The sequence below is a fragment of the Oncorhynchus nerka genome, linkage group LG19 (genome assembly GCF_034236695.1).
Source record: "Oncorhynchus nerka isolate Pitt River linkage group LG19, Oner_Uvic_2.0, whole genome shotgun sequence".
In the NCBI taxonomy this organism is placed as follows: domain Eukaryota; kingdom Metazoa; phylum Chordata; class Actinopteri; order Salmoniformes; family Salmonidae; genus Oncorhynchus; species Oncorhynchus nerka.
The window spans coordinates 36,448,343-36,473,662 of NC_088414.1; the positions used below are offsets into that span (position 1 = coordinate 36,448,343).

At 42.1% G+C, this 25,320-nt stretch overlaps 3 protein-coding genes across 5 annotated transcripts in view; 1 reads left to right on the forward strand and 2 right to left on the reverse strand.

Moving 5' to 3' along the window:
• The window catches only part of LOC115101485 (bifunctional heparan sulfate N-deacetylase/N-sulfotransferase 1-like), a 143,693-nt gene extending 138,510 nt beyond the window's left edge, over positions 1 to 5,183 (reverse strand). For 2 of the 3 annotated variants that reach the window (XM_029620997.2, XM_029621001.2), the window contains exon 1: positions 5,023 to 5,183. The gene's annotated coding sequence lies outside the window, so the exon portion shown is untranslated. The remainder of the gene's footprint in view (positions 1 to 5,022) is intronic. The other variant, XM_029620999.2, reaches the window with a different exon arrangement.
• Positions 5,184 to 11,802: 6,619 nt separating this feature from the next.
• Positions 11,803 to 18,961, forward strand: LOC115101486 (pre-mRNA-splicing factor RBM22). The gene is given in 12 exon segments (XM_029621002.2): positions 11,803 to 11,896; positions 12,288 to 12,341; positions 13,007 to 13,036; positions 13,222 to 13,354; positions 13,510 to 13,610; positions 14,043 to 14,215; positions 14,431 to 14,631; positions 14,743 to 14,907; positions 15,104 to 15,213; positions 17,508 to 17,636; positions 17,814 to 17,876; positions 17,879 to 18,961. Coding segments are annotated over 12 exon segments (1,290 nt in total). The 5' UTR covers positions 11,803 to 11,842; the 3' UTR covers positions 17,956 to 18,961.
• Positions 18,489 to 25,069, reverse strand: LOC115101487 (myozenin-2-like). The gene is made up of 5 exons (XM_029621003.2): positions 24,915 to 25,069; positions 21,796 to 21,876; positions 20,678 to 21,013; positions 20,401 to 20,590; positions 18,489 to 19,514 (listed from the first exon to the last, which is right to left on the reverse strand). The coding sequence occupies exons 2-5, from the start codon at positions 21,869 to 21,871 to the stop codon at positions 19,325 to 19,327; spliced, it is 792 nt and encodes a 263-aa protein (XP_029476863.1). The 5' UTR covers positions 21,872 to 21,876; positions 24,915 to 25,069; the 3' UTR covers positions 18,489 to 19,324.
• Between the last annotated feature and the right edge of the window lie 251 nt (positions 25,070 to 25,320).

Consider the following 25,320-nt stretch of genomic DNA (forward strand, 5'->3'; position numbering starts at 1 on the left):
GTACATCAAACGGAGCGATCATAAATGTTCATTCTGTAAATTACAGGAATTTTCAAATATGGAAATGTGCACAATTGTACTCACGGGTGTGTGGCTTGCTTGCATGACATCAAAACTATTTATTATAATCCTCAACTCATCTTTCAGAGCACATCGACTCCGCTCGATATACAGCATTCCCCTCATCCTCGCAAAAAAAAAAAACTGCAAAAGAATTCCAATTAGCGGGAGGGATGGGGACATTTTTGTGTGCGTTGTACACACGATTAGAAGGGCCGTCAGTTGAAACCCATACAGTGCTGTAAAGCGGACAGCCGTAGCGTTGACGTCATATATACCATGAACAAAATTAAATGCATCATGCGACAATTAAGATTTTACTGAGTTACAGTTCATAAGGAAATCAGTCAATTGAAATAATTCATTTGGCCCTAATCTATGGATTTCACATGACTGGGAATACAGACATGCATCTGTTGGTCACGTCTTTTTTTTCTCATTATTTTTTAAAAGTAGAGGCATAGATCAGAAAAACAGTTAGTATCTGGTGTAATCACCATTTGCCTCATGCAGCGCGACATCTCCTTCGCATAGAGTTGATCAGGCTGTTGATTGTGGTCTGTGGAATGTTGTCCCACTCCTCTTCAATGGCTGTGCGAAGTTGTTGGATAGTGGCAGGAACTGGAACACGCGGTCGTACACGTCAATCCAAAGCATGCCAATCATGCTCAAATGGGTGGCATATGTCTGGTGAGTATGCAGGCCATGGAAGAAGTAGGATATTTTCAGCTTCCAGGAATTGTGTACAGATCTTTGCATTATCATGCTGAAACATAAGTTGGTTTACGATAGAGAAATTAGCATTAAATTCTCTGGCAACAGCTCTGGTGAACATTCCTGCAGTCAGCATACCAACTGCATGCTCCCGCAAAACTTGAGACATCTGTGGCATTGTGTGATAAATCTGCTCATTTTAGAGTGGGGCTTTTGTTGTCCTTTGCACAAGGTGCACCTGTGCAATTATCATGCTGTTAAATCAGCTTCTTGATATGCCACACCTGTCAGGTGGATGGATTATCTTGGCAAAGGAGAAATGCTCACTAACAGGGATGTAAACAAATTTGTGCACAAAAATTGAGAAAAAGATTTGAGCATATGAAAAACTTCTGGAATGTTTTATTTCAGCCCAAGAAACCAACATTTACATGTTGCGTTTATATTTCTGTTCAGTGTGTGTGTTCATATTAGTTGGCGGGGGTCTTCAAAATTGTGTTTTGATGTATTTCTAATACTTAAAAATAAATTCTGGTAGATGTTTTCAAAGACCCCTTTTTCCATCTTTCTGAACAGAAATCAAAACATTCCCCTACTCATAATTTTTAGGATGGAAAATTAATATATGCCTTAATTTCTCAAAAATATATACTCTTAGCTTTCATTTGACATCCAATTTGATATGCTCCCATCACGTTGGTGCTCATGAGTCCTTTTACATGAAATGAGAATTGGATATGGGTATGCATGGATTATGCTATGGCTGTAAGGAGCCGTTACTTTACACACAAAAAAGCCAGCCAAGACTTTGAACATACAGTGCCTTCAGAAAGTATTCACACCCCTCCACTTTATCCACATTTTGTTGTGTTACAACCTGCATTTTAAAAGGATTGAATTGAGATTGTGGGTCACAGTCCAACACACAATATCCCATCATGGCAAAGTGGAAGTGTTAAATATTTTTCCAAATTACTTCAATTAAAAGCTGAAATGTCTTGAGTCAATAAGTAGTAAACCCCTTTGCTATGGAAAGTATAAATCAGTTCAGGAGTAAAAATGCACTTAGTAGTTACAGTTGAAGTCAGAAGTTTACATACACCTTAGCAAAATATATTTAAACTCAGTTTCACAATTCCTAACATTTAATCTGAGTAAAAATTCCCTGTCTTAGGTGAGTTAGGATCACCACTTTAATGTGAATTGTCAGAATAATAGGAGAATGATTTATTTCAGCTTTTATTTATTTCATTCCTAATTGGTCAGAAGTTTGCATACATTCAATTAGTATTTGGTAGCATTGCCTTTAAATTGTTTAACTTTGGTCAAACATTTTGGGTAGCCTTCCACAAGCTTCTCACAATCAGTTGAGTGAATTTTGGCCCATTCCTCCTGACAGAGCTGATGTAACTGAGTCAGGTTTGTAGGCCTCCTTGCTCGCACAAGCTTTTTCAGTTCTGCCCACAAATGTTCTACAGGATTGAGGTCATGGCTTTGTGATGGCCACTCCAATACCATGACTTAGTTGTCCTTAAGCCATGTAGACAACTTTGGAAGTATGCTTGGGGTCATTGTCCATTGGGAAGACCCATTTGGGACCAAGCTTTAATTTCCTGACTGATGTCTTGAGATGTTGCTTCAATATTGGTTGGGATGGTGTTCTTCGGCTTGCAAGCCTCCCCCTTTTTCCTCCAAACATAACGATGGTCATTATGGCCAAACAGTTCCATTTTTGTTTCATCAGACCAGAGGACATTTCTCCAAAAAGTACAATCTTTGCCCCCATGTGCAGTTGCAAACCGCAGTCTGGCTTTTTTTATGGCGGTTTTGGAGCAGTGGCTTCTCCCTTGCTGAGCGGCCTCTCAGGTTATGTCGATATAGGACTTGTTTTACTGTGGATATAGATACTTTTGTACCCGTTTCCTCCAGCATCTTCACAAGGTCCTTTTGCTGTTGTTCTGGAATTGATTTTCACTTTTCGCACCAAAGTACGTTCATCTCTAGGAGACAGAACGCGTCTCCTTCCTGAGCGGTATGATGGCTGCGTGGTCCCATGGTGTTTATACTTGCATACTATTGTTTGTACAGATGAACATGGTATCTTCAAGCTTCTAAAGCCATGACATTTTGTGGAATTTTTCAAGCTGTTTAAAGGCACTGTCAACTTAGTGTGTGTAAACGTCTGACCCACTGGAATTGTGATACAGTGAATTATAAGTGAAATAATCTGTCTGTAAACAATTGTTGGAAAAATTACGTGTGTCATGCACAGAGTGGATGTCCTATCCGACTTGCCAAAACTATAGTTTGTTAACAAGAAATATGTGGTGTGGTTAAAAAACGAGTTTTAATGACTCCAACCTAAGTGTTTGTAAACTTCCGACTTCAGCTGTACATGGACTGTGTGCAATTGGTGGTTAACAATTTTTGAACGACTACCTTGTCTCTGTACCCCACACATACATATAATTGTAAGGTCCCTCCAATTTCAAACACAAAGACCAGGGAGATTTTCCAATGCCTCGCAAAGATGGGCACCTATTGGCAGATGGGGGGGAAGCAGACGTTGAATATCCCTTTAAGCATGAAGTTATTAATTACACTTTGGATCGTGTATCAATATATCCAGTCACCACAAAGACACAGGCATCATTCCGAACTCAGTTGCAGGAATGGAAGGAAACCACTCAGGAATTTCACCACGAGCCCAATGGTGACTTTAAAACAGATCGAGTTGAACGGCTGTTTGGGGCAAATCTAACACTGCAACAACTTAATATGTTCAAGCATGATGGTGGCTGCATCATGTTATGGGTAAGCCTGTCATAGGCAAGGACTATGGAGTATTTTTTAAACAAAAATAAATGGAATATCGCTAAGCACACTCAAAATCCTAGAGAAAAACCTGGTTCAGTCTGCTTTCCAACAGACACTGGGAGATGAATTCACATTTCAACAAGAGTTCCTGTCTAGCAATGGTTAACAATCAACTTGACAGAGCTGGAAGATTTTTTTTTTTTAAGTATAATGTGCAAATACTGTACCAATCCAGAAAGACTCAGCTGTAATCGCTGCCAAATGTAATTCTAACAGGTATTGGCTTTGGGGTGTGAATACTTGTGTACGTACATGAGATATCTGTAAACATTTAAAAAACTAAAACATTTTCACTTTGTCAAGATAAGGTATTGTGTAGATGGTAAGATGTTGTTTTAGCCATTTTGAATTCAGGCTGTAATAGAATGTGGAATAAGTAAAGGGGCATGAGTACTTTCTGAAAGCACTATATATCCATGGCAAACAGAGTCGATTTGAAATGGCATTGTACAACAGACCAGTCAACTCAACAAAGGTAGCCTACTTCAACACACAAGTGACAATCAAAAATTGGCATTGTTGCATTTTTAGTGAGCTACACTTCAGTTATTACACTCAAACTGGGAGCATAATTTACCAATTTAGTAGCCATGGCCAAGTACACACAAAACGAATGTTAAGGTTTACGTGCGAATTACATTGCGGCAGGCTCCATCACTGGAGTTCTCACGTTATAGTATAAAGTGTGCATTGGAAACCGGTATGGTTACACTTAAACATAGGCATAATAAGATGCAGTCAACATATCCTTGTTTCTATGTTGTTTTATATTCATCAGCCCAAAGCAAAGTAAGAGTCTTCTGAAATCTAAGTAACGTTAAACGAGCACGCATTATTAGTAGATCTAGTCATCAATCATTACTCAGCAACTGTGCATGAAAACAAATGTTCTAGCTACAATGAAGGTAAACGCTATCCTATCCAATGTTAACTAGCTAGTCAGTTTAATAGATAACACAGCCAGCCAGCTAGTTTCGGGGTTTTTCCAAATCATGATTAGCTGGCTAACAGAACTAGCTGGCTAATTGAATCAGTGTAAAAACTAACATCACCACCTGATAACGCTAGCAAACTAGCTATCATGCAACAGCATGGCAGTTTTCCAGAATTATAAATCACTGTAAACTTTTTGTTTTGTTATAAAGACAACTCACAAGCAACAGTGGTTAAGATTTTAGACACGAACATTTACACATCTAGCTAACTGACGTTAGCCATATCCTCGTTGCTTTGTAGCTTACCTAGCTAGCTGCCACTCACTCTTGAGTCGAATTCGGAGAAAGGGGGACTTTCAGAGGCCAGCGTTCCCATAACCCATAAATCCAGCTGCACGCTTACTAGACAAACACATTTAACAAAATAGCAACTTACCCACTTGATTGTTTCGCCGACACGACCAGCTTGGTGTATACAATCTGGATCTCGAGTTTGACATCAGCAGTAGCTAGCTTTACCAGTATTGGGGCGTCCCGGTTTAGATGTGGTTTGTTACTGGTGGAGAGAAACATGAGGACTCGCCACCCTCCTTCACCTCGTCGCCTTCTCGGATAAGCGATTGCTCGCTAGAGGGCGTAATAACACCTCCAGCGCCCTGCCCTCCCTCCCTCCCCCCCGCCCTCCCACTAAAACAAAACAAACGTGTCTATACTTTGTTTTATAAAGCAATGCATGTTGAAAACAAGCTGATATGGCTCATTGTAAATTTCTATTGTTTAAAAAATATATACTTTGGAAAAAGGACAATGGTCAATGATGCTTGTATGGCATTCCACTGAATATTCTTGATGTGATAAGAATAATCTCTCTCTAGCTCCTCAATCTCCCACTTTTAAGGAAAATGGGTTTCATACTAGATGCCTTCTGACGCTTATGGGGCAGGGACTTGAAAGTCCTCTGAGTTGGTCCATTGCTTTTCAACCGATAAATGGGTCTTTAGATCTGTGGATGCCATAATGCACTTATTAAAATCAGTCAAACATAGGCCGACAGTGCATTTGGGAAAGTATTCAGACCCCTTCACTTTTCCCACATTTTGTTACGTTACAGCCTTATTCTAAAGTTGATCAAATTGCCCCCCAATCTACACACAATATCCTATAATGACAACGCAAAAACAGTTTTGACATTTTTGAAAATTAAATAAAAACATTATTACATTATTACTCTGTACATTGTTAAAGCACCTTTGGCAGCGATTACAGCCTCGAGTCTTCTCAAACTCTGTCAGGTTGGATGGGGAGCGTCACTGCACAGCTATTTTCAGGTCTATCCAGAGATGTTCGATCAGGTTCAAGTCTGGGCTCTGGACATTGAGACTTGTCCCGAATCCACTCCTGCAGTGTCTTGGCTGTGTGCTTAGGGTCGTTGTCCTGTTGGAAGGTGAACCTTCTCCCCAGTCTGAGGTCCTGAGCGCTCTGGAGCAGGTTTTCATCAAGGATCTCTGTAATTTACGCAGTTGATCTTTCACTCGATCCTGACTAGTCTCCTTGCCGCTGAAAAACATCCCCGCCACCATGCTACACCATAGGGATGGTGCCAGGTTGCCTCTAGATGTGACGTTTGGCATTCAGGCCAAATAATTCAATCTTGGTTTCATCAGACCAAAGAATCTTGTTTCTCATGGTCTGAGAGTCCTTTAGGTGCCTTTTGGCAAACTCCAAGTGGGCTGTCATGTGCCTTTTACTCAGTAGTGGCTTCAGTCTGGCCACTCTACCATAAAGGCCTGATTCTCCCCCGATTGCTCAGTTTGGCCGGGTGTCCAGCTCTAAGCTCTAAGTCTTGGTGGATACAAATTTCTTGCATTTAAGAATGATTGTGGCCACTGTGTTCTTTGGGACCTTCAATGCTGCAGAAATGTTTTGGTACCCTTCCACAGATCTGTGCCTCAACACAATCCTGTCTTGGAGCTCTACGGACAGTTCCTTCGACCTCATGGTTTGATTTTTTGCTCTGACATGCATTATCAACTATGGGACCTTATATAGACAGGTGTGTGCCTTTCCAAATCACGTCCAATCAATTGAATTTACCACAGGTGGACTCTCCAATCAAGTTGTAGAAACATCTCAAGGATGATCAATGGAAACAGGATGTACCTGAGGTCAATTTGAAGTATCATAGAAAAGGATCTGAATACTTATGTAAATAAGGTATTTCTGTGGTATAAATATATATATATGTATTTTTACCCCCTTTTGCTCCAATTACGAGAGAGAGGCGAAGGTAGAGTCATGCGTCCTCCAAAACATGACCCGTCTAACCGCTCTTCTTAACACCCACTCGCTTAACGTCACAAGGAGTTGCTAGAGCGCAATGAGCCAAGTAAAGCCCCCCGGCCAAACCGATGTTCAGATGTAAGTGGTATATTTTCTTAAAACACTAAACTGATAACACTTGCAATGCCCCCTATCTTATGTTCAGAACCTTTGATTGTGTATTCATTGGGGTTTCACTCAACTTTCACCCCTACACCTGCACAAAAAAAATCGGCTGGTGAAATTTGCGTGATCGGTTTCCTATCGCTCATTTGCACGTCACGGCAATGATATCATGTCACCGTGTGGGACTGTGGGTCAGTTAACCTTGTCGGAGTGGGCGCCCTGATTCTAATTTGTGAGCTAGGCAGGCTACTGCCTGGGAAGGTCTCCCTAACAGAAGTACGAGATGGAGAGAAGGGCGGGGGTAGGTTGACCCCAAGTCTCCCCACTGGAAGCCCGAGGTAGGGGGAGTTGGGGAATCTATCAAATAGCGCATCTCTAACTTTGTACAGTACTAAATGCAATTAGTAAAATCAGTCACACTACGAAATGCTACCAAATAAATCACAATTCATTCATAATACTGTGAAAGTATAGTTTCACAGATATATTTTAGATTTTTTTTTCTGGTTTGTGTGAAATCATTAAGAATAAGGTGAATTGGTTTAGTCTTGACTCTTGGTTAACAGTGTTGGGGGATGGGTAATTGATTGATGCTCAGTGCCAAATCAACACAAATTTGTTTCTATTTGTCTTTGTTACTTCTTTTTTATATGAGTCTTACTTTTGTCTATATTTTTATATTTATATAGTTTTAAATGTTATGATTATTTATTTGTGTTGTTCCAAATGTCTGAATAAAAATGACAGTTAGTGCAGAATGGTACAGAATGCTACAGTTAGTGCAGAATGGTACAGTTAGTGCAGAATGGTACAGTTAGTGCAGAATGTTACAGTTAGTGCAGAATGTTACAGTTAGTGCAGAATGTTACAGTTAGTGCATAATGGTACAGTTAGTGCAGAATGTTACAGTTAGTGCAGAATGTTACAGTTAGTGCAGAATGGTACAGTTAGTGCAGAATGGTACAGTTAGTGCATAATGGTACAGTTAGTGCAGAATGGTACAGTTAGTGCAGAATGGTACAGTTAGTGCATAATGGTACAGTTAGTGCAGAATGGTACAGTTAGTGCATAATGGTACAGTTAGTGCAGAATGGTACAGTTAGTGCAGAATGGTACAGTTAGTGCAGAATGGTACAGTTAGTGCAGAATGTTACAGTTAGTGCAGAATGGTACAGTTAGTGCAGAATGGTACAGTTAGTGCATAATGGTACAGTTAGTGCAGAATGGTACAGTTAGTGCCGAATGGTACAGTTAGTGCAGAATGGTACAGTTAGAGCAGAATGGTACAGTTAGTGCAGAATGTTACAGTTAGTGCAGAATGGTACAGTTAGTGCAGAATGTTACAGTTAGTGCAGAATGGTACAGTTAGTGCAGAATGTTACAGTTAGTGCAGAATGGTACAGTTAGTGCAGAATGTTACAGTTAGTGCAGAATGGTACAGTTAGTGCAGAATGGTACAGTTAGTGCAGAATGTTACAGTTAGTGCATAATGGTACAGTTAGTGCAGAATGGTACAGTTAGTGCAGAATGTTACAGTTAGTGCAGAATGGTACAGTTAGTGCAGAATGGTACAGTTAGTGCAGAATGGTACAGTTAGTGCAGAATGTTACAGTTAGTGCAGGGGGGTTCACCCAGGGAGCCATAAAAGAACCGCCACTGTCCCTGAGTAAAGTTCAGTGAAATATAATAAGTACATTTTCTTTAGGAAACAACACATTTCACTGCACCTATCCGGTGAATGCGACAATAAAACATATCTTAATCCAATATCAAAAATACAAGATACACAATTCAAAATGGTTATTTTTGAAGTGTTGAATAGAAAGAATAGTGGATGATAAATGTTATTTTCCATACAGTATTTGACATGCACATTTTTTTTTTTTTTTTACAATTTGTATCCAATGGCAGGTTGTGAGCATTTTGAGAAATGTTAGTTTTACAGTTTCATTAACCTTGTACAAAACATCAGAAATAGTCGTGCTGTATAGCAGTTGGCTAATGTGAAAACGTATTACGGTGTTGTCTGACATTTCTGCCCCTTGCAACATTGTACAAGATCACCTTTTCTATGTGCCTTGTCAACTGATACAGTATCGCCTGTCTCTCTGCTTGGCAAAATTCATCAGCTTACAGTGTATCAATGAAATTCAGATAATGAGTGGACTATATTGTCATATACAACCCAGGTATTTCAGCAGTGCATTGTACACTTCAACTATGTCCTATTGAAGCACACTGGCTGATGGAGAATGATGATGTGGTATTTACAGACACATCCATATATGATTTGATTTTACCTTCCAACATAAATTGATGTCAAATTGATGCATTTATAAGGTAAAAATATAGACATTTACAGTGTTCAGCAGTTATCAAACTATATAATTTAACTAGGCACTACATAATTTTGGTTCAGTAGTTAACAGTTTTGAGAAGTGTGACTAAGTGATGACAAGAAAATCATATCAAAAGTAAAGTGAATATTGCATTTTGAAAGGCAGATACTTAGATTGAATATGTTACCAAATTGAAAGAGTGATTTGGTGCAGTGGACAAGTGACATTGTGAATAATTTTGTTGTACTCAGTGAATTGAAAATGTGCTTAGAGTTATGAAACATGAGCTGTTGTGATAATCTGTTTAGATTGTTGTGCTTAGAGTTATGAAACATGAGCTGTTGTGATAATCTGTTTAGATTGTTGCGCTTAGAGTTGCGAAAATGTACAAAATACTTGTGAAATTGCAAGAAAGTGATTTAAAAATAATAATAGTAGGTTATATTTAACCTCAGCTCAGGATCCTTATCATCACGTGAGAGACTGGGGGTAAATGACTTTCCCCTTTCCTCAATGAACCACTCCTATATATACACACAACCATGCGGGTAGAATTATCCACCATACACAAGAAAATTATCCACAGATGAATGTTGAAGATGTTGTTTCCACTCTGAAATAATAGTTATACACTTTTATAAAACTGTGTGTGTGTGTGTGTGTGTGTGTGTGTGTGTGTGTGTGTGTGTGTGTGTGTGTGTGTGTGTGTGTGTGTGTGTGTGTGTGTGTGTGTGTGTGTGTGTGTGTGTGTGTGTGTGTGTGTGTGTGTCAATGACTGTATACAATGTATGAAGGTGCGTGTGTGTGTTTTGGTCTGATCACCTGAGAATGCTTTTTGCTGCAGTGTATGCTGGGAAGACGCTGAGCCAGGGTCAGAATAGTACAGAAGGTGTCATATGCTGAGGCAGTGAAGACAGTAGTAAAGGAAGATGGGTCCGTGAGCTAGGTTGAAGATGACATTGTTAGTAGGCCGAGGCAATAGAGACCGATAGGAATAACATGTGCTTCAGTAAGGTTGGCTTCTTAGTGGTCATAGCCCTGGTTATCAACTCTACTGCATTAAACATAAGTCACCGAAAATAGATGTTGTGGTGGCAGCTGCAGAGAAGTTCTTGGGTGTACAAGATTTTATTGCAGAAGAATTACAAGGTGTGTAGAACGACAGCGTCTGTTCTCCCAGGCTGCCGACCTTGTGTAGGATCAGACAGGGCCAAAGTAGTGGAATAGTAGTGCAGTTTTAATGGGTGTAGGGCAGGTTTTCCCAAACTCGGTCCTGGGGACCCCAATGGGAGCACATTTTGGTTTTTGCCCTAGCACTGTCTAGACAGCCGATTCAAATAATCAAAGCTTGATGATGAGTTGATTATTTGAATCAGCAGGCGGTGATGCAACCGGTCACGATGCTCTCGATGGTGCAGCAAAATAACTTTTTGAGGATCTGGGGACCCATTCCAAATCTTTTCAGTTTCCTGAGGGGGTAGAGGTGTTGTCGTGCCCTCTTAACGACTGTCTTGGTGTGTTTGGACCATGATAGTTCGTTGGTGATGTGGACACCAAGGAACTTGAAACCCTCATCATGCTCCACTACAGCCCTGTTGATGTTAATGGGGGCCTGTTCGGCCCGCCTTTTCCTGTAGTTCACGATCAGCTCCTTTGTCTTGCTCACATTGAGGGAGAGGTTGTTGTCCTGGAACGACACTGCCAGTTCTCTGACCTCCTCCCTACTGGCTGTTTCATCACTGTTGTGTCGTCAGTGGTAGGCCTGATAACCGAATTGGAGTGGGTCTAGGGTATCCGGGAGGATGCTGTTTATTTGAGCCATGACCAGCCTTTAAGCTGATTCAAAGCACTCCGGAGGAATACATTTAATTCTACAGTATTTTGATTAAAATGTTTCAAGGACAAAATTTAATATATTTAAGTATTTTTTTTTGTAGTGGGGACAGTAACAGAAATCTGTAAAAATTATACTTGAAGAAATTTTATAATTGTTTAATGTTTTACAATGTTTAAATATTTTGTATGTTTATTTTTTTAGCTCACATAATATCATTTAAAAGTATGTATTAAGGTGTCAGTAATAGAATAAATGTGGCAAAAACAAATGTAGACATTAACCAATTTCTATAGCGTCCAAAATATGTGTTTACAATGGGGGAGGAGTGCCAAGATGGAGGCACTCTGGCTTCAACACAGCGCACCCATTGGTCATCTAGTGCAAAGTATTGATTTCCATTAGTTACTATAGCCACAAAGTCAAATTGGCTATCGTAAAAATTCAGGCAAACAAAAATGTGCTTTTCGGGCTTAGTTTAAAGTTAGGGTTAAGCACAAGGTTAGCAGTGTGGTTAAGGTTAGGTTTAAGATCAGATTTTTAAAATAAATATACATTTTAGAAATAGGCGTGGTTTGAGACTTTGTGGCTGTGGTAACTAGTGACTACCGGGAAGACACTGACAGAGGATTTCTAAAATGGCGACGTCTTTAGGAGCTAACACTTACAATAGACAAAATTGGGAAGACGCGGTATGTTTTAAATGATATGTTTCAGTTAATCTGAAAGGAAAATGTCATGTGTAATTGTTATTCTGCGATATTGATTGCGTCAATAAGCAGTGGTACTAGAGATTCCTGGGATTTCCTGGGAGCTCGCTTAGCTAACTAGCTAATGGCAAATGGTTTCTAGCTAGCTAAGTCGTTGCCCTTTTAATAGTTAGCAAAATAAACATTCACAGCTGCGTAGCTAAAAATGTAATGTTCTTGAACTATTTAATCGATTATTCAAAGTAGCTAGCTAGTTAATTTGTAAAATATCAGATTATAGCTTTATCGTTAGCTAACCACGTTACTAGTAGCTACTGTATGTTAGCTAGCTAACGTTAATTGTTTTGTTTTTTTGCCATCTTCACTTCCACAGGATTTTCCCATTCTCTGCCAGACATGTCTTGGAGAGAATCCTTATATTCGAATGGTACGTTTAATCAATTCTCTAACTTCGGGTTAATGTTCTCTGGGAGCTAACTAAAGTTAGCCCATTATCATGAGTATCCGTTGTAATTAAGATCCCCGACACTCAGTCTGAAACATTAAAACGTATCACTTGCAGTACGTTTTTGAAAGGACATAGACTGTTATATATATATAAAAAATATTTTTTTAAAGGTTAACTTGATTACACACCTTCATAGGTTTAGTGCAGCCATATATCCATGTTTGGAGTCGGAAGACAAGTGTATAAACGTAACTCGGGAAGTGCAGCAGAAGTGTAGATTGTCAGGTGGAGTCACCCGTAGCTGTATGGATCTGTTCAAAACCGCTACAATAAGTGCTTATTTTTGTTATAACTATCTTTTTCTCTGATATAAGGTAAGGGCCATATAGTTCGAAAGCCGTATCCCAAGTTTCTAAGCGTTTAAAACACAGTGTCGGGATTGTAGCTCACTCGAGGCAGTAATGGGCCAAGCTAATGGCTTAGAATTGTTGGCATAAGGCTGCCTAGAGTTCGAGAGCTAGGAGCTAACCACCTTTTTGCTAAATGTATGTTCATGCAGCTGAATCTTTAATTGACATGTCCTTCTAGATATGGTCATTCAAAACAGGTACTCATCCTGTATCACAATCTGTTTGTTTTGCTAGACCAAGGAAAAGTATGGCAAGGAGTGCAAGGTAAGAAATTCACAAGTGCATTAATGCTCAATTGGATTAATCAGTCACAGTTACACATATAGCAGAGTTCTCCAACATAGGTTCTGAGGAGATAACCCTGTACATAAGTAGAGTACCCTGCTACAGAGTATGCCACTGCAATCTAAACATTCACTGACCTCCTGCTTCCTCTATGTCCTTCTTAGATATGTGCCAGACCATTCACTGTGTTCCGATGGTGTCCTGGGACCCGCATGCGCTTCAAGAAGACAGAGGCGTGCCAGACGTGCAGCAAGATAAAGAATGTCTGTCAGACCTGCCTGCTGGATCTAGAGTATGGTGAGTCAACACGGACAGGGTTTGGATCAGGTTATATCTGTACCATCCAGAGAATGACTACACGCACACAGAGAGTTGTACAGGTATATAAAAAAAAAAGTTGCATGTCCGACAAGTTCAGAGTGGATGTTAATTTTCATTACTCCTTCATCTAGGCTTGCCAATACAGGTCCGAGACACTGGTCTGTCAATCAAGGACGACGTGCCAAAATCAGATGTGAACAAGGAATACTACACACAGAACATGGAAAGAGAGGTGATGTATTTTCTCTTATTCAAGATCAAAGGTAGTTGGTAACATGATCTGAGTCCCGTGTGTAATCTTCTAATTGTGTGACGGCAGTAATGTTACCAGACAGATCAATGTTTACATTCTGTCGTCTAGCCTAAGTCTGCTTGCTTCGTAAATATCCTAACAGTGTGTTCATGCCAAGAGGGTTCAGATAGCACCCTTTGACCCTTCTCATTTTCCCTTGAAGATTCCAGACAATGTTTACTCGCCAAGTCACATGACCCATTCATGAGGACCACCCAGAAATATCTGGTCTTTGGTCCTCTGGTCTTAGTTGTGTACCTTCCGTGGCCAGGTCATTCGTCATTATTTCAGTCTTCATGACATCTGGTAAATTAAATGGTTCAAATTTCGGTGAAATGCATCCACTTGACAGTCGCTCTCTCCTGACTACAGATAGGGAACTCTGATGGTACCCGGCCTGTGGGTCTCCTGGGTAAGGCCCCCAGCTCTAGTGACATGCTGCTGAAGCTAGCCCGCACCACACCTTACTACAAGAGGAACAGACCACATATCTGCTCCTTCTGGGTGAAGGGAGAGTGTAAGAGAGGAGAGGAGTGTCCTTACAGGTGAGCAACTGTCAACATCATGAAACCATAGGTGCAAAGAAATACATGGCACATGTTAAACATTGGGCAGTTGTTGACTTATGAGCCAATGGGAAAAAGTAAATGCAGTGGCACAGGTCTGGTTCTCAACTTTGGCCAAGATAAGAAGATTGTTTCCAAGATGTTGACAGACATTTTGCTTTAACTCTCATTATCTCTGAACTACTGTACTCCAGGCATGAGAAGCCAACTGATCCAGACGATCCCCTGGCAGACCAGAACATTAAGGACCGTTACTATGGTATCAACGACCCTGTGGCTGACAAGCTGCTGAAGAGAGCCTCCACCATGCCGAGACTGGACACTCCAGAGGACAAGTCCATCACTACACTGTACGTGGGGGGGCTCGGAGACTCCATCACAGACTCTGAACTCAGGTGAGTGCCTGCCCACCAATTTAATCATTTACAGGAATGGCCTATAGGAATAGTTACAGGGGAGAGGAGGCGGGATAAATGAGCCAATATAACTGCTTGCCCCCCCAACAGGAACCATTTCTACCAGTTTGGGGAGATCCGAACCACCACCATCGTTCAGAGGCAGCAGTGTGCCTTCATCCAGTTTGCCACCCGTCAGGCTGCAGAGTTAGCTGCTGAGAAATCCTTCAACAAGCTCATTATCAACGGTCGCAGACTCAACGTCAAATGGGGCAGGTAAAGTACCATCCTATGATATGACAGTCTCATGCACTTCCACCTGTGATTCCTAATACTAGTGACAGATGGCTGTGGCAGCAGGTACCTGTGTTTCTGTTGACTGATTGCTCTGTTATCACAGATATTGCAAGTAAAAGCACCTCCAGTGTGACATGAGTTGATGTGATGGACTGACTGTGTTGTTCTGTTCCAGGTCCCAGGGAGAGGGGGGAAGGAGGGACGGGAGAGGGGGGAAGGACGGAAGGGGAGAAGGGCTGACTGAGATGGGGCTGAAGCTGGAGCCGGTACCTGGACTGCCTGGAGGTGAGAGCTATACACAGGGAGAATCTCAATTTAATTTCCTTGATTCCTAGCTACCTCTGTCTATCACCTCATCCTCAACTCATTAGATGAGAAGGTCAGAGGATGAGGGACCTCAGACCTCTTCCAATGGGGTTTGAGAAGGAGGCTAGAAGATAGGAACCAGGGTTGTCGCAGTGACCTTATTATCGCCACACCGGTAGTCATGAGTCATGACCGCAGTAAAATTCTATGTGACTCGGTCGCGATAATCTCCTCTTGTGCGCTCAGGACATGCATTAGTGGTACCCAACTCGCTAACACTCATAAGGTCACTAAGGGTCTGGTACTCAGGGCTCTATTGCCCCTCTAACCACTCTGACATCAATGCAATTGAAATCACATCAAACACTTATCATCAAAACAGTACGTGCTTTTAAAACTCACCTCACTGATTGATTCATTTAAAGAAAGAAGTTCAACAACATGTTGTAACTGAGTGGGTAACGTGGTCATTGTAGATTTAGTTTCAAATTCTAACACAAGGAAATGGACAGCGCTTTCTAAGGTGATGATTTGCCATTTCCTGTTCTCTTCCTGCGTTTCTTCCACCAGCGTGCAGAGAGTAGGGCTGTCAACAGTTTAATGAAATGTTTTTTTTGTGAAAACACATTACTATTTGTGTTCCTGAGCAGATTTCACTTGAAGCATTGGGTAGCTACAGGAACATGTTTGGATAGCCCATGGCATACAGAGTGCAGTCTGAGACAAGGAACAGAGCACACTATTTGTGTTTTTTTTACTACTTTCTTAATAGCCTATAGGCCCATCATGCAGCCATATTTGTTTTGGTTTCTAAGACATTCTAAGGTTTGTATCATTCACAACTGAAGTTGGCAAATAACTCTAAATCTACTGTTTCGGACCTGTTTCAAATGATAACTTTTACGCTCAACATAGCCACTTCATATGCACACCTTCTCTCATCAGAATGGGGTAAATAACCTTTATAATTCAGCTAAGTTCAATTATATTCTTGTTACAATAAAATAATGGCACTTATAAGCATATATTTTCAGCTAAACGAACCAGCCTACAGCCGTGATGCATAGCCAGACAACATACAGTAGGCCAACTCAATATGTTCTTCTGAAATCCATTTTCTTCATATCATGTTTCTTTAGATCTGACTAAAAGAATTGATTTATTAGACTTGTTGACGTTCCGAAGGTACGCATCAGCGACTTGTATGTGTGGAGGCCTGGAGATGCTAAACATGTTTATGGGTAACCAGTTAATAACGCTCTATTACGTTCCAAAACAAAGCGCCTATGCAAAACCCTCACTCTGTCACTCGAACGTGTTCCAGCTTCCGCCTGCCAGATTGAAGTCTTTGCTAGTAGGTGTGTATGTAGGCTATCTGTGTATGTAGGCTATCTGTGTATGTAGGCTATCTGTGTATGTAGGCTATCTGTGTATGTAGGCTATCTGTGTATGTAGGCTATCTGTGTATGTAGGCTATCTGTGTATGTAGGCTATCTGCTCCTCCCCTCTGAAGCCTAGGTTACTGTAGCCTACTCACGACATTACAAGCATGATTCAGAAATGAGGGGAAGGTTTTAAAAGAATGGATTAACTTTTTTAATGCTAGTTAAGGATACTATAGTTATGTTTCACATTGAATTTATTAACTACAAAAAGTTGTTTCTAATTCTTGTGCTCCTCTGTACACACAAGCTTGCTAATGTTTGCTCTGGTCCAACGTTAAACCAACTCGGAAGTTCAGACATTCGAAGTTACTCCGTAGAAAGCCCTCCGTAGGGGTAATTCTGTGCGACTAATTCAGATAATGCATGTCATAAAAAGATACCCAGCGCTTCAAGGTAAGCTTCCTCCATCTTCTCGCAAAATTTCAGTTGCATCTCGCGGCCTACACTGTCACTGGCAGCACAGTGTGTGTGGGTTTGTCATGATTAAACCTTGCTGAATAACAGAAATGCTGTTATGGAAAATACAACTTCTTTCCTATACAGATTAAATAGCTTCCATAGCAAGCTACTCTATCCCCACTAATTGGTGAAGTATTTGAATGGTTTAGAGGTTTAAAAAGGAAGATCAACCAGTATCTTTTTGGGGGTTCGAACCGGTTGCTGGTAGGAGCAGTGGAACAGGATAAAAAATATAATGGTTCTGCTCACAATGAAACGATTTGAAAATCACTTCTGTTTCAACCCCTGAGTAAAACCCTCACACACATTTTACTGTGCTCTTCCAGTGATGTGACTTGTCAATACTGACCCTCTGTCTCTGTCCTGCAGCGCTACCTCCACCGCCTGTGGATGAAGACACCCCTACCAACTACTTCAACCTGGGCCCCAACTCAGCTCCTCCTGTCATGAACATCAGTCTACCCCCACCCCCCGGTGTGGCTATGCCCCCCCCTCCAGGTAAAACAAGACCTCCCCCCCCTTAAGTGGACCACAAATAAAAAAAAATAAAAAAGTGTTTTCATTGTGTTGTCCTTTGAAGTACAGATAGACAGAGTAAATTAGGACAAGTTTAAAAAAATGTTTTTATCCCCCTCAACTAAGATGTTATAACCTGTGGTGTTTCTATCCCTACAGGCTTTGGGCCACCCATGTTCCACTCCATGGACCCTATGGGGATGCCCCCTCCCATGGGCATGAGGCCCCTGGCCATGTCCACTACCCCTCCCAGGATCCACAGCGCATGGGTGCACACGCCAGCCGTCACGGAGGCTCCTAGACCCTCGTACCTCACTGTTTATGATTAACATCGTTATAATTTGACCAATTTCGCCCTATTAATAACCGACACAGTGACTATAGTCACAGTTCACAGATGTGAGATGCTTCTTTTATATACGTGTAATGGAGAAGAACCTCTGTTTTGTGCATCAGCAAGGTCTTGCTCGTTAGGAAACTGGAGTGCTGAACAGTATAGTTTTAAATGATTCGTTATACCTTCCTCCATCCAACCTACAAGTAACTGCCAAAATAAAGGAAACGTAAAGTGTCTTAATAGGGTGTTGGGCCAAAACTGCTTCAATGCACCTTGGCATAGAACTCTACAAGTGTCTGGAACTCTATTGGAGGGATGTGACACCCATTCTTCCACAATAAATTAATTAATTTGGTGTTTTGTTGATGGTGGTGGAAAACGCTGTCTCAGACACATCAGAATCTCCCGTAAGTGTTCAATTGGGTTGAGACCTGGTGACTAAGAGACACACATTTTAAACCACCTATGCTCCTATGAGACTCCTTTTTCCCCCCCCAAAGTCACTGATCTCTTCTCACCATGGTAGCCAAAATAATGGGCAACTGAACTCAGGAACCACACCTGTGTGGAAACACCTGCTTTCAATACACTTTGTATCCCTCATTTTGTAAAGTGTTTCCTTTATTTTGGCAGTTACCTGTATGTTCTATCTCTGGCTTGTATATTTGAAAGGGGGAGGAAGGGTTACGTTTGCAAGTTGTGCATATTGTACTGAACCTTTCTTATAGAAGAGAATGTCTCCATTTCTACAATTATTTTTCCTTATAATGCATTTTATGCAGAATTGTCAGATGTTTAACGGTCTTCAGAACAACCAATTGTTAAGACCATTTTACTTCCATGTGGTGGCACTATTATCTAAAGAATGAAGGTGTCCATGACTCCACAGCATTGTCAATGTCTTTTATTATAACTGTGAAAAGTGTATGGTTAACATTTTTGCTTCATTAAACATATCCTTTCTTTTAAAGTGTTTTTTGTTGTTTTTGTAATAGTATCATTTGATAAGTTGTGACCTTGATGAAGTATGACCTGGTCTAAGACATTGTGGATATCATTAGCTGTGGCAGAACAAGACAAGGAGAGAACATTATTTTTCTAAAGTGATTACATGCTAGAAAATTGCACATTAGTATCCGCTGTTTGGACTTGCAGTTTGTAAGAGTGTAGCGAGGTCATCTAAAGCTGTCATGGAGCACGTTCAACATTGAAGCTGAATTTACAGGAGAGTCAAGACTGATCAACAAATCCCCTTCCATCATATATAACTAAATATTATTTGTAGATCAGTCAGTCACAAGTTACCCATGATGCTCTCCGTCACAGCCATGGCTCAGAGGTCTGAAGTCTCCATTTCAGCAGTGTAGTGGGCAGCCCAGCCCCTTGGGGTGCGGTTGAAGTTGGGCCGGTCACATATGCTCTCCCAGGTCCGACTCGGTTCAGTATGGGCCTGCAGGAGCTCAAACCCTGGCAGGGGGAACATCCTCGCACTACCTGCTGTGCCCCCAAATGGCATCGGGGCCCTACAGAAATAAATGGGTGTCAGGATCTGCAGTTAGTAAGTCTAACGAATCCCCTTGCCGACAAGGGCCTAGGGGTTAGAGCGTAACAGGAAGGCTGCAAGTTCAAATCCCCGAGGTGACAAGGTACAGATCTCGTTCTGCGCCTGAACAGGCAGTTAACCCCCTGTTCCTAGGCCGTCATTGAAAATAAGAATTTGTTCTTAACTGACATGCCTAGTTAAATAAAGGTACATTTAAAAAAGTAAAAATCTGTCGTTCTGCCCTTGAGCAAGGCAGTTAACCCACCCTTCCCCGGGCGCCAAAGACATGGATGTCGATGAAGGCGGCCTCCTGCACCTCTGATTCAGAGGGGTTGGGTTAAATGCGGAAGACATATTTCAGTTGAATAAATTGTTGGACATCTGACTAGGTATCCCCTTTTCCCTAAACCACAGATTAAATCAAATGTATCTGATCATAAGGCCTCTGGTGTGGGTCATGGTAGCATGGTGAGTAGATTCTCAAAGTTTAATGACTAGTTCTGATTAGTAATTTACCTTTGTATCTTGATATAAATCTGTCTTGAGTGTTTTCTAGAGTTGTGTGGGGATCAGCTTACAGACGCTGTGTTTTAAAATAGACGCTTTACTCAGTGGCCCAGGCTGGTGTGAGCCAGCGCCAGATTATGGTTTCACAAGCAGACGACAGCCTTTTAGAAAGAGGTTTCAGAAGCCAGCCAAGGAGCAAACCAGAGGAGGAAACCAGAGGCCTAGAACTTTCTTTGACTACTGAAAGATTGACTCTTGAGTATTTCTCAAAACACACACTTTGGTTAGTCAACCACAAGCTGTGTGGGGGTGTAGGGAGTGGTCAAGGGCAGGCTATAGAGCCAGTCACTTGGGCTCACCTGTTGAAGCACCTGTAGTTGTTTGGGGTGAGTTTCTGTGGCAGCTCAGGGAGATGGGCAGAGATGGCAGACAGCAGCTTGTCACTGTTACCGTTATGGTGCTGAATCTGCCATGGGGAGCAGTAGGCCTTGGGAATCACAGTGACGTTGAACCTCTCATGAGGAACTTCTTTCAGAGGCCCATTGTAACCTTTGAGGGAGAGGTGGATTGTTATTGTAGGGGTAATACCCTGTCCCCTTCCATCAGACAGACAGACACTCTCTCACACTCAGTTACCTGGGGCCAGGACACTGGGGTTTCCCTTACTGGCTATTGTGTTCTTCAGGGATCTCACTAGGCTGTTTCTTCCTGGTTGTCCAATATAGACCTCTGTGTGGTAATTATTCTTCCCCCCTTGTAAGGCTCCCTGGTTGTGTGTACTGCTATGGCCTGGCTGCTGGGGGTCGTGGGGCACCACCCTGTGAGTGTCTGGTGCTACGTTCTCCAAGGTGAACCTCTCCACCCTCTTCTGTCTCTCCTGGTACATTCTGGAACCTATGTTAGACCGCAGGTTAAGCTCTTCCATCATCACATCCCGAGGAACGCTGATCTTCTTCCCCAGGTCAAAGTGCTCTGAGGTGTCAGCAACACAGAGACAAGAGAACATACAAAGGCAGACATATAGATAGTGTAGACAGATGAACAATCAAATAAGTAGAGAGGTAAACACAGACTAACGTATCAATATCCTCCACAGTCTTTTGACTTGATTGTAGTGACCTCTTTACCTTACAAGCAAAGCCACTGCCCAAGCCGGAGCTGGAATGATTCAATGTTCTCTATGTCTTCGGTGTTAAATAGAATGTAGCTAACTGGCTCTAACAGTACATGACTGAATTGCAGACATATCATACAGCTAACCTCTCATTGTTTGTAACAGTATCTGATTCTGGCACATTGAGTTCTGTTTTCAGACTCTGAATGAGGATGGTTACTTCAGGAAGGTGTTTGATTGCTGGGGATGTTTAATCATTAAACATGACACCTGGAGGAGTATGGGACATGCTGTTCTTGTTATTAGGTCATGTATGTTGGATTCATGGCTCTGCCCCACCCTGCTACTATGAGTCACACCTCGTCTCAGCATAAGGATATTCCTCCCCTGGAGTGATATACATTACTGGGTTCTCGCTCCCTTCACTCCCTCATAATTCACATCTCTCACAGTTGAGCTCAGAGGGAATGCCGTTTGCCCTGTTGAGCTAGAATATATGAACTTTTCTGGATCAAATAGGATTGAAAGGGAAACAAAAGATAATGGAATTCTCCTATGAAATGCAATGCAATGTGGCATTATTTTTCAATAGCTCGTCCTGAGTTTTGACTCCCTCTGTGGACTGTGGTGGTTGCCATACCTCCTTGTTTTTCCATGCACAGTTCCTGGACCAACTGTTTCCTCTGCTTGGCCAGGTCACAGTCTGGTTCCTGCATCGTCCCTGTCAATAGGATTACACCCTGCCATCAGAGACTAGTGTGATTACACCCTGCCATCAGAGACTAGTACGATTACACCCTGCCATCAGAGACTAGTATGATTACACCCTGGCATCAGACTAGTATGATTACACCCTGCCATCAGACTAGTATGATTACACCCTGGCATCAGACTAGTATGATTACACCCTGGCATCAGAGACTAGTATGATTACACCCTGCCATCAGAGACTAGTATGATTACACCCTGCCATCAGAGACTAGTATGATTACACCCTGCCATCAGAGACTAGTATGATTACACACTGCCATCAGAGACTAGTATGATTACACACTGCCAGCAGAGACTAGTATGATTACACCCTGCCATCAGAGACTAGTATGATTACACACTGCCATCAGACTAGTATGATTACACCCTGGCATAAGATACTAGTATGATTACACCCTGCCATCAGAGACTAGTACGATTACACCCTGCCATCAGAGACTAGTATGATTACACCCTGCCATCAGAGACTAGTATGATTACACCCTGCCATCAGAGACTAGTATGATTACACACTGCCAGCAGACTAGTATGATTACACACTGCCAGCAGACTAGTATGATTACACCCTGCCAGCAGACTAGTATGATTACACCCTGCCATCAGACTAGTATGATTACACCCTGCTTTCAGAGAGCAATATGATTACACGCTGCCGCCAGAGACCAGTGTGATTACACCCTGCCATCAGAGACTAGTGGGATTACACGCTGCCGCCAGAGACCAGTATGATTACACCCTGCCATCAGAGACTAGTGGGATTACACGCTGCCACCAGAGACCAGGATGATTACACCCTGCCATCAGAGACTAGTGTGATTACACACTGCCATCAGAGACTAATATGATTACACCCTGCCATCAGAGACTAGTGTGATTACACACTGCCATCAGAGACTAATATGATTACACCCTGCCATCAGAGACTAATGTGATTACACCCTGCCATCAGAGACTAATATGATTACACCCTGCCATCAGAGACTAATATGATTACACCCTGCCATCAGAGACTAATATGATTACACCCTGCCATCAGAGACTAATATGATTACACCCTGCCATCAGAGACTAATATGATTACACCCTGCCATCAGAGAGTTGTATGATTACACCTTGGCATCAGACTAGTACGATTACACCCTGCCATCAGACTAGTACGATTACACCCTGCCATCAGACTAGTATGATTACACCCTGCCATCAGAGACTAGTATGATTACACCCTGCACTCAGAGAGTTGTATGATTATACCCTGCCATCAGAGACTAGTGTGATTACACCCTGCCAAACAGAGACTAGTATAATTACACCCTGCCATCAGAGACTAGTATGATTACACCCTGCACTCAGAGAGTTGTATGATTATACCCTGCCATCAGAGACTAGTGTGATTACACCCTGCCAAACAGAGACTAGTATAATTACACCCTGCCATCAGAGACTAGTATGATTACACCCTGCACTCAGAGAGTTGTATGATTATACCCTGCCATCAGAGACTAGTGTGATTACACCCTGCCATCAGAGACTAGTATGATTACACCCTGCCATCAGAGAGTTGTATGATTACACCTTGGCATCAGACTAGTACGATTACACCCTGCCATCAGACTAGTATGATTCCTGGCATCAGACTAGTATGATTACACCCTGCCATCAGACTAGCATGATTACACCCTGCCATCAGACTAGTACGATTACACCCTGCCATCAGACTAGTATGATTACACCCTGCCATCAGAGACTCGTGGGATTACACCCTGCCAACAGAGAGTGGTATGATTACATCCTGCCAGCAGAGAGTGGTATAATTATATCCTGCCATCAGAGAGCAGTATGATTACACCCTGGCATAAGATACTAGTATGATTACACCCTGCCATCAGAGACTGGTGGGATTACACCCTGCCAACAGAGAGTGGTATGATTACATCCTGCCAGCAGAGAGTGGTATGATTATATCCTGCCATCAGAGAGCAGTATGATTACACCCTGCCATTAGAGACTATTGCGATTACACCCTGCCATCAGAGACTAGTGGGATTACACCCTGTCATCAGAGACTCGTGTGATTACACCCTGCCATCAGAGAGCAGTATGATTACTCCCTGCAATCAGAGACTAGAATGATTACACCCTGCCATCAGAGACTAGTGTGATTACACCCTGCTACCATAGAGCAGTATGATTACACCCTGTCATCAGAGAGCAGTATGATTACACCCTGCCATCAGAGACTATTGTGAATACACCCTGCCACCAGAGACTAGTGGGATTACACCCTGCCATCGGAGAGCAGTATGATTACACCCTGCCATCAGAGACTACTGTGATTACACCCTGCCATCAGAGAGTATTGGGATTACACCCTGCCATCAGATACTAGTATGATTACACCCTGCACTCAGAGAGTTGTATGATTACACCCTGCCATCAGAGAGTAGTGGGATTACACCCTGCCATCAGAGAGTAGTGGGATTACACCCTGCCATCAGAGAGTATGGCAGATAGAAACAGCCTATGTAAGCATGTGTTGTTCTTATGTTATAAGGGTGCGGCAGATAGCCTAGTGGTGAGAGCTTTGAGACCAACAGAGCAGACAAGGTAAAAATCTGTCGTTCTGTCCCTGAGCATTAACCCAGAGTTCTTCGGGCACTGAAGACGTGGATGTCGATTATGGCAGCCCCTTGTACCTGTCTGATTCAGAGGGGTTGGGTTAAATGCGGAAGACACATTTCAGTTGATGGCATTCAGTTGTACAACTGACTAGGTATCCCCCTTTCCCCTAATCTTGTTACTAAATAACAATCCAGCATAGTAACAAGTAAACATCCAGAGATATTACAAGTAAACTGGTCACAGCCAAGCCATTCTGTCGAATGTCACGCAGCGTACAATGTATATAGAACATGAGTTATACTGGAGTTATACAGTAATAAAGTGAGACTAACCGACAGAACAGATCCTCGTGTCATCATGATGTCTTACCTGCTATTGAAATTCCAGAACTACCTCCAGATATCAGCAAACTCACTCCCGAATGAGGCTGTAAGAAACTGCTTAATAATTGCTTATGTCTCTTTATTCAAGGCAGAGCTTCCTTTGCTAGTGGAAGACTGGGTTCTGACGGTCGGACCACCCACCTTAGATCACAGGCTTATTTTAGTGAGTGGTGGTCACTAGTCAGAGTGTGCTCCTCACATTATCCCCGATAATAAAAACATGATCTAGCTGACACAGACCCTGAATGGACACCATGGTCCAGGGGTATTCAAATCTTACCACAGGTCCACAGTCTAAATCAGTACCTGATACGAGGGAAGAATGAATAGAAGCAGTGGAACTGGCTTCAAGGTCAATAGAATTTGAGGGCCATAATCTACACTGCTCAAAA